The 9263-nt window shown below is 44.0% G+C and overlaps 1 protein-coding gene across 1 annotated transcript; it reads left to right on the top strand.

The window, feature by feature from the left end:
• The first annotated feature begins 2720 nt into the window (after nucleotides 1–2720).
• On the top strand, nucleotides 2721–7672 carry LOC123102966 (transcription factor VIP1). The gene is made up of 4 exons (XM_044524444.1): nucleotides 2721–3328; nucleotides 4413–4545; nucleotides 6855–6939; nucleotides 7136–7672. The coding sequence occupies exons 1-4, from the start codon at nucleotides 2829–2831 to the stop codon at nucleotides 7414–7416; spliced, it is 999 nt and encodes a 332-aa protein (XP_044380379.1). The 5' UTR covers nucleotides 2721–2828; the 3' UTR covers nucleotides 7417–7672.
• The last annotated feature ends 1591 nt before the right edge of the window (nucleotides 7673–9263 follow it).

Here is a 9263-nt window from a genome sequence, read left to right as displayed (position 1 = left end):
ATAGGAATCGCCCGCGGTTGCTTGCTTTGCATCCCGGTGTCCGACTAGTCGACAATACCCGACCCACACGTGATGTTGAGGTTGATGGCGATCGCGGGGGCGGGGCCGCGGGGGTGGCCGGCGCGATCAGGCTGCCGTCCGGCGACGTGGAGAAGCAGGTCGCACCATGCTTGTGCGCCGGGACGACGCCCGTTTGCGGTGTTGTGGAGGGTGAATAGCCGACGAGCATGTGCTCGCCTCGGCCATTGCGGAGGTCGAAGGAATGGCCGACACGGGTCGGCTAAACCCTAGCACGAGGAGGGCATGCGTCATCGCTGCTTGCTTGGTCTTAGTGACGAGGGCCTCGTTGGCCTGAACAGTGGCCATGTGTTGCGCAACGGCGGCCTCGAGGGCGTACTGGGTGACAACTTTCCCCTCCACCATAGCGGCCCTCCGGGCTCTCCTCTTGGCCGATTCTTGGTTGAGTCGGTCGAGCTCCGCCGGCGAGATCTCCGCCTTCGGCTTCTTCTTCTTTGTGGCAGGACAGGCAGAAGTGGCGGCTGGGACGATGACGACGGGTTGCTGCGGGGTGCTGACCATGGAGCTGGAATGGGCGGGATGGTTTTTGGGAAAGAAGAGGAAAATGAGAACGTTGTGTCTCTGATAGGCGGGCCATGGGAAGACAAGGTCCTGCATCCCGCCCATCCGCGTCCTCCCTGTTTTGACACAGACACGGATCAATTTTAAGCCAAAAATGGGTCGCTGATGGATAGGAAACGGACGTCCGTCTATTTGCGGGCACGCGTTGGGTCCAAAGGGACACGACCGGACGAAGGAAATGGGGTCGGGAGTTGGCCTCACACCCACGCTCCATCGGGGGGAGAAGTTCACCGGCAGAGAGTATTGCCAGGTCCGCACCAGCTGCCGCACGCCGCTCGCTCATAGGACCAACGCGGCATTCCTTCCACCTGCACAAAGTTACATCCGTGCCCTTGGTACTTGACTCTGGCTGCACCGAGTCCACGGACGGCGGCATAAGAGGAAGAGGTAATATCACAGGTGGTGCTTAAACTTGCCACCGATGTTCACTTTAGTGCCTGAAGTTGAAAAATACACCAAATTGGTTTTAAAACTTGGCACGAGCGTGCAAATACGGTGCTAATCCTATTAGTAGACGTTTTTATACTGACATGGCACCGTAGTTCGCTTAGCATGCACAGACAACCTCGCCCTAGCAAACTGGAACTACTCGCCCATACGTTTTCTCGTGCATGTTAATGAAAACAGATCCTTTTTTTAGAATAATGAAAACATTTCCTATTTTGTTAGATAAAGAAACACGTTAGTGGGTTTTAATGGCCTGCTGCAGTGCAGCCCAGTTTGCGCATGTTAGTTTGATTTAGAAATTTGTAAAAAAAATTGTTAATTATAATCACAGTAATAAAAATACATTTCAAATATTTGTGCTTCAAATTTTTTATAAATACATATAAATTAAATAACTAAAATGTTCATGTAATTAAAAAATAGTCAGCTATTTACATGTGATTTATAGTTAAAGCTTTTAGTAAATAAATTTTCTAAATTGTTTAGTATATGAAAAATAATTATAAAAAACTTAATTTTTTGAGTAAATTCTAAAAGATTATGCATGCTTGGATTATGCTTAAAAGGAAAAAATGATAAGTAGAAACATTTTTTATTAATATTCACATGTGTATAACTTTCATTTTTTGCGAGAAACATGTGTATAACTTTCATCGTGTCATATATTCATATTTTTTTATAATTAAACTATAGTCTGGAGTGAATATTTTTTATAAACTAAAATTTTAAATTTTGCATATTTGTGAACATTTTACATTATTGAAAATTTGTTAAACAATATGAATCGTGAAAATGTACATGTAACTATTAAAAGGTTTATGTAGTTAAAATAATATTTATGAATTGTAGTACAGAAAATATTTATATAATTCTAAATTTTAAAGCCATTTTTATAATCAAAACTACCATTTTATTTATAGGATACATTTAAAACAAATACGTGAATATTTTTATTACTGTGATTATAATTTACAAACTTTTTTACAAAATTCTAAATGAAACTAACATGCGCAAACTGGGCTGCACTGCTGAGCCGATTAAAACCCACGTACGTGTCTCTTTATCTAAAAAAAGAAATGTTTTCATTATTTTAAGAAAAAGGATCGGTTTTCATTAACAGGCACGAGAAAACGTATGGCATACTGGCAATAGTTCCAGTTTGCTAGGGCGAGGTTGTCTGTGCATGCTAAGCGAACTACGGTGCCATGTCAGCATAAAAACGTCTACTAATAGGATTAACACCGTATTTGCACGCTCGTGCCAAGTTTTAAAACCAGTTTAATGTATTTTTCAATTTTAAACACTAAAGTGAACATCGGTGGCGAGTTTAAACACCAGCTGTGATATTACCTCTGACAGGAACGTCCGATGCTCCTAGCGATTTGTACTTCCCGGTGGCCGCACCCGTACGCCAGGTCCACCAAGACACCCTCTTCCACCTCGCGTCCACACTTGTGCTCCCGACGGAGATTCTCTACAGCTCCCTGGACTCTCCTCACCAGCCACACACCACTTTGACCGTCCATCGAGCCTCGCGATTTGTTCAGGCTGCGCGAACTCGGTGCACCGGGACCACGCGGGGGAGCGCGGCACCACCCACGCAGCCTGCCCCCATTTTCTCCTCACACGTATCCCACCAACTCGATCCCCCGAGCTCAAACATACACACACACAGCGCAACGCCTCCCAGCTCTACTCCACGTGCTGCCGCCGCCGCCGGCGTAGACCTCCCGTTGGCCGCCATGGACCCACGCTTCCAGCTGCCAACTCCGGTGCCGTCCCCCGGCGGCACTGGTGTGCGAGGGCACCACCGGCGGGCCCATTCGGAGACGTTTCTGCGCTTCCCCGACATCGACCTCTTCCTCGACCCCGATGGAGACTTCTCCTTCTCCGACCTCGACTTCCCATCCCTCTCCGACGACTCCCCGGCGGTCTCCGACCCGACCCCGCCTCCTCCCCCGCCGATGGCGGCCAGCTCGTCCCAGACACCGGCTCCCCGTCCACCGGGCGGGACCCACAACAGGAGCCTCTCCCTTGACGCCGCCTTCTTCGAGGGCCTCGCCTTGCAGGGGGGAGGAGGCGGGGGTGGTGGTGGCCATAAGAGGAGCGGGTCCATGGATGGGGTGAACTCGCCGTTCGAAGGCGAGTCGGCGCTGTCGGGCGGGCTGGACTATGCCAAGAAAGCCATGCCGGCCGAGAGGATCGCCGAGCTAGCTCTCCTTGACCCCAAACGCGCAAAGAGGTGAGGAAATAAATCTTCAGCTGTTCTTTCTCGATCCGGAAGGTGGTGTCATCTCATCTACTGATGTAGTAAGTTGTCATGTGAACCATGTATATATGTTTTTGACCTGCTGACGGTCCCTCATTGAGGAGGTCCCCCTAGTGAACTATCGTTAGGTCATCCGAACGAATGCTGCAACCTGAATGTGTTTCCTAAAAAAAATCACTCCCAGCGAAAGAGGATTGCCGGTAAAACATATATATTTGCCATGCTATTGTATAAAGATTTGCCATGTTGTAAAGAAAAAAATTGCAATGCTAACAGAAAGATTAATTTGCCATGCTGCAGCAGAGTAATTGCCATGCGGTTTTAGGGATTTGCCATTATGCAACGAAAATTCCCAACTTAGTTCAAGATTTGCCATGCTGGCAGACGAATATTGCCATGCTACATCAAACGGAAATGGTGAAAATTCCCATGCTCTAAAAAAAAGAATTTGCCATCCTGAGCGAACCGTTTAGTGCCGTCAGGCTGTAGTTCGCTCAGAGGGGTGCGTGGGAGCGAAAAGTGATTGCCACGTGTCTTGCTTTGAGATTCGTACACAGGAATTGAACGTGTCACAGCGCGTTCATTAAAAAAAGAAACCTCTGAGCTGACGTCAGATCGTTAAGATTATACTCCCTCTGTTCCTAAATACTATAAGTCTTTGTAGAGATTTCACTATAGACTACATACAGAGCAAAATGAGTGAATGTACACTCTAAAATGCATCTATATACATCCGTATGTAGTTTATAGTGGAATCTCTACAAAGACTTAGATTGATGGAGTATTTAGGAACTGAGGGAGTATATTTTTGTTAATGGAACCATGTATGTTAATGTTTGTAGTAATTTCTGCTACTGAAAGTGTGCTATCAGTTCTGAGATCCTGGATATCTGGATGATAGTTGCAAGGTCTAGGGTTTGTCTCCTAGTTGTGTTTGGGTTGTACGAATTTTTGTCAGTTTTGAGATCTCAGATATCTGGATGGTAGTTGCAAGGTTTAGGGTTTGTCTCCTAGTTGTGTTTGGGTACTAATTTAGGATAATTGTATGTCTGTGTAGGATTTTGGCAAACCGGCAGTCGGCGGCGAGGTCAAAGGAGAGGAAGATCAAGTATACCGGTGAGCTAGAGAGGAAGGTCCAGACACTGCAGACCGAGGCCACTACGCTATCAGCACAGCTTACACTTCTCCAGGTATGGGATTATTTTATTAAGGGGTGTGAGATGAGTTTTCTTTTATGTAATCCACTATGTTCATTGGTCAATTGTGATGTTTGACATGTAGCATGACCCTAATAGAGTAACCTATACGAAAACCAAAGTTTGACTCATAATTTGTTCTGTTCTGTGTTGAAGTAGATAGCTGATTGTATGTTTGCTGTATATACTTTATAGCATGTTGTTGCATTCAATCCTTTACATTGAATTTGAAGATGCTTAGTTGGGTCATCTGCAACTGAAGTTGTTGATAGCTTGAGGCTTGAAACGAACTAATTTATGTTGATATGTAACTGTGTTTTGTTTTGGGAGTAGTGTGGAAATGACACACATAGTACTGTTCAGCTTTTGAACTGTGTGACAGTGCGAAGAATTTACATTTCGTATTAAATTTTTGTCATGGACTAGCTTTATCATCAGCATTTACATTTTGCTAGAATTGTGATATATTACATTGAGAACAGTTTACTGTAGGTATATAAGTCAGTAGGACAGAACACATATATGAACTGGATTGCCCTTCACATTAGTCCATGCTGCGTGTATACATTGTTCATTTTAAACAGAGAAGAGCCAAAGTTTTGTCGATGAAATGGACAAGCATTATGGTAATTAGAGTAAGTAGTAAAGCATGAAAAGTTACGACAAATAGGTCTAGCGATGTGTCTGAGAGAGAGAGAGACCTCATTCCGGATCGGATCCTTTTTTGCGTGGCCACACATCCATCTCAACATGCACATTTCCGCTACACCACTGTTGAACATGTTGTTTTTTACTCGGCCAACACTCAGCGCCATACAACATTGCTGGTAGAATCGCAATCCTATAGAACCTACTCCCTCCGCCCCATAATATAAGACGTTTTGGTAAGCTAACATAGTTTGCAAAAATGTCTTACATTATGGGACGGAGGGAGTACCTTTTAGCTTTTGTGGCACTCTCTTGTCACAGAGAACGCCAGAAGCTCCACTTTATCCATTCGGCTTTGATTTGATGGGTCACATCTTCATCGATATCACCATCCTTCTTCAACATTGATCCCAAATATCGAAAGGTGTCCTTCTGAAGTACCACCTGCCCATCAAGGCTAGCCTCCTTTCTCCTTGTGCCTAGCAGTACCAGAACGACGCCTCATGTACTTAGTTTTAGTTCTACTAAGCCTATAACCTTTCGATTTCAAATTTTGTCTCCAAAGCTCTAACTTTCTATTAACCCCCGTACGACTATCATTTACTAGCACCACATTATCTGCAAAGAGCACCATGGGATATCTCCTTGTATATCCCTTGTGACCTCATGCATCACCAAAGCAAAAAGATAAGGGCTCAAAGCTGACCCTTGGTACAGTTCATTTTAATCGGAAAGTCATCAGTCTCGTCATCACTTGTCACAACATTATCGTACATGTCCTTGATGAGGGTAATGTACTTTGTTGGGACTTGTGTTTCTCCAAGGCCCACCACATGACATTCCACAGTAATTAGTACAACTTTGAACACCCCCCTTGTTCTTGAAGATTGGTACTAATATACTCCGCCTCCATTCTTCTGGCATCTTGTTCGCCCGAAAAATGAGGTTGAAAAATTTAGTTAGCCACACTATCGCTATCACTATGTTTCCGAGGCCTCTCCACACCTCAATGGGGATACAACCAGGGCTCGTCGCCTTGCCTCCTTTCATCCTTTTTAAAGCGTTCTTGACCTTAGACTCCTGGATTCGTCGCACAAAACACCTGAGCGTATCATCAAAGGAGTCATCCAGCTCAATGGTAGAGCTCTCATTCTCTCCATTGAACAAAGGGCCACGGACATGCCAAAAAATAGCAACCATCAAACAAAGGCCAAAGTTTTGAGCACTACCAAACATTTGGCGGTGTTCCTTTGGGTACAAACCAAACACAACCCTTATGTTTCTGGTTACATACTATTCACGTGCCTTTGGGGCTTTGCACAAGCATCTACCTTTATTGATAAGACCTCTGTTAACTATTACCTCGGAAGTAAAGATGATTATAGTATATGCTTGCTGAGTCAGTGTTAATAAATTTAGACAAGTTTCCCTGTATGTAGAGTTTGCAGTTTTGCATGGATGTTGAATTTTTTTGGACCATGCTAGCACAAACCCCCCTTTCTGTATGCCGCTGAGAATATTCGTTGGTAATTGCTAGTAGAGTTTTAATCCTCTTGCTTTTTCGTGTGGATATGATCTTTAATATCGGTGATGTAACCTTTTTTCATATATAGCTTATTCTCGTATATAATCTATTGCTATTACTTGAAACACAGAGGGATACTTCTGGTTTAACTACTGAGAATAGAGAACTCAAACTTCGGTTGCAGTCCATGGAGGAGCAAGCTAAACTACGGGATGGTATGTTCTGATCTTCCGCTAGAACTTCTTCAGTTCTTCCGGTAGCCATTATTTAAATTCTCTGAAGTTTGCCTGCTACTGGTCTCTGAATCTGTTGACATGTTGGCTGGTCAGTTAGTAAAGCAAAATTCAGTATTTGTGTTTTTCTAGCTCAAGGATGAACATAATAAAATGCTCCATTCCATACCAAATGCAGCTCTAAACGACGCCCTGCGAGAAGAAGTCCAGCGACTTAAGATAGCTGCAGGGCAAGCTCCAAACATGAATGGGAGTCAATTCAACGGCGGATTCCAGCAGATTCCATCCTATTTCTCTCAGCAACATCAGCGGCAGCGGCAGCAGCAGCAACAGCAACAGATGGCTTACATAGGTGGGCACCAAGCTCAGCGTCACCATCCAAACCATCATCAGAGCCCATCGAATGGTGGCCAGTCGCTGAGTGGTCTGTCCCTAGACGATTCCATGGATTTCATTTGAGGAGGAAAACTAGGGCCCTCCTATTAAATCATACACCAACTGCAACTCAGCATTGTACAGATAGCTAATGTACTATCTATGCATATGAATCATTGGTAGGGTAGCTAGCCGTTCTTTGTATTTCTATCATTAATCAGAAAGCATGCTCTTGTATGACATAATCTCCTCTTTCCCTTCTTTGTCTGTTTCTGGAGAACAATTGATGATACTGGTAACTCTTACTTACAGAAATGTGCTTTTCAGGTCATAACTGTTACGAGATACACTTGTTATGTCGTGGAGTTAGATTTTTTTTCTTCGAAAAGGGGGTTCGCCCCAGCCTCTGCATCAAAACGATGCATACGGTCAATATTATTAAAAAGCTAAAGGTTTAACATAAGTCTCGAACAAAGAAGAAAAAAAGGCTCACGAAGAGCTAAACAATAGTAGAAAAGCCACAACAGGCTGGCACAAAAAGGTAGGGACACTAAATGCCTATCCTATTATATGACCATTATTCAAACCGGTTAAAAATATCCTATGCTACCATCTCTGCCTATCCTATTATATGACCATTATTCAAACCGGTTAAAAATATCCTATGCTACCATCTCTCATTGGGTAGACTCAGTAACCAAACGCTTCCTGGCCTTCGTCGGAGTGAGTAGCGATCACATACGGATCAACGCAGTTGCTCTGAAGATAACCTGCAAAAAATGAATATTTGATGTTCTGTTAAAGACCAAATCATTTTTGCAGTTCCAAACTGCCCATAATAAAGCACATACTCCTACACGAATATGTCTCGTTGTATCGGAATCTATCCCATCAAGTCACGTCCCAAATAACGTGTTGATAGAATTCGGAGGAGTAATGTTAAAAGCTATGTGAACCGACCGCCACATAATTTTTGCCAGAGGACAATCAAGAAAGAGGTGTTTGATTGATTCATGTTGGTCGCAGAAGCTACATCTTGTAGATCCTGTCCAATTGCGTTTTGCCAAATTATCCTTAGTTAAATTAACTTATTTATGCACAAACCACATAAACACTTTGATTTTCAAAGGTACTTTAACTTTCCAAACATGTTTCGATCTAGGAATCACACTAGAGTTAATAACATCCAAATACATGGATTTAACCGAGAACTCTCCATTCTTAGTTAGTTTCCAGCATAACTGATCGAGCTGTTGAGACAGCTGAATATCCATCAACCTTCTCACAAGATTGAGCCAGGCTTCCCAACGGTTTCCCACTAGCGTCCTCCGAAATTGAATATTGAGCGGAGTGGACTGCAGCACTGTTGCAACGTAAGCGTCTCTACGCCGAACAATGTTATATAAAGAAGGATATTGGAGTGCGAGGGGCGTCTCCCCTAGCCATGTATCCTCCCAGAAACTTGTAGCGGTACTGTTGCCAACTATGAATCTTGTCCTATTGAAAAATAGTGGTCTAACTCTCATCAATCCTTTCCAAAAAGGCGAATCAGTCGGCCTCACTGTCACCTGGGACAAGGTTCTAGAGTGAAGGTACTTGTTACGCAAGATCTGAGCCCATGTGGCCTCCGTCTCGACAGAAAGCTTAAACAGCCTCTTGCTAAGGAGACATCTGTTCTTCACTTCCAGATTCTCAATACTTAGACCCCCTTGGTCTTTCGGCCTACAAATGATATCCCATTTAGCAAGTCTGTACTTTTGCTTAAGTTCACCACTCTGCCAGAAGAAGCGTGATCGATAGAAGTCTAGCCTCTTCCGGACTCCAACCGGTACCTCGAAAAAGGAGAGAAGAAACATGGACATACTCGTGAGGACTGAATTAATGAGAATTAATCGTCCTACGTATGACATGAGCTTACCTTTCCAGCAGCT

Source organism: Triticum aestivum, chromosome 5A, assembly GCF_018294505.1.
Source record: "Triticum aestivum cultivar Chinese Spring chromosome 5A, IWGSC CS RefSeq v2.1, whole genome shotgun sequence".
NCBI classification, from domain to species: Eukaryota; Viridiplantae; Streptophyta; class Magnoliopsida; order Poales; family Poaceae; genus Triticum; species Triticum aestivum.
The sequence above is the reverse complement of the archived record's forward strand: the minus strand, read 5'-3'. Positions and strand labels throughout refer to the sequence as shown.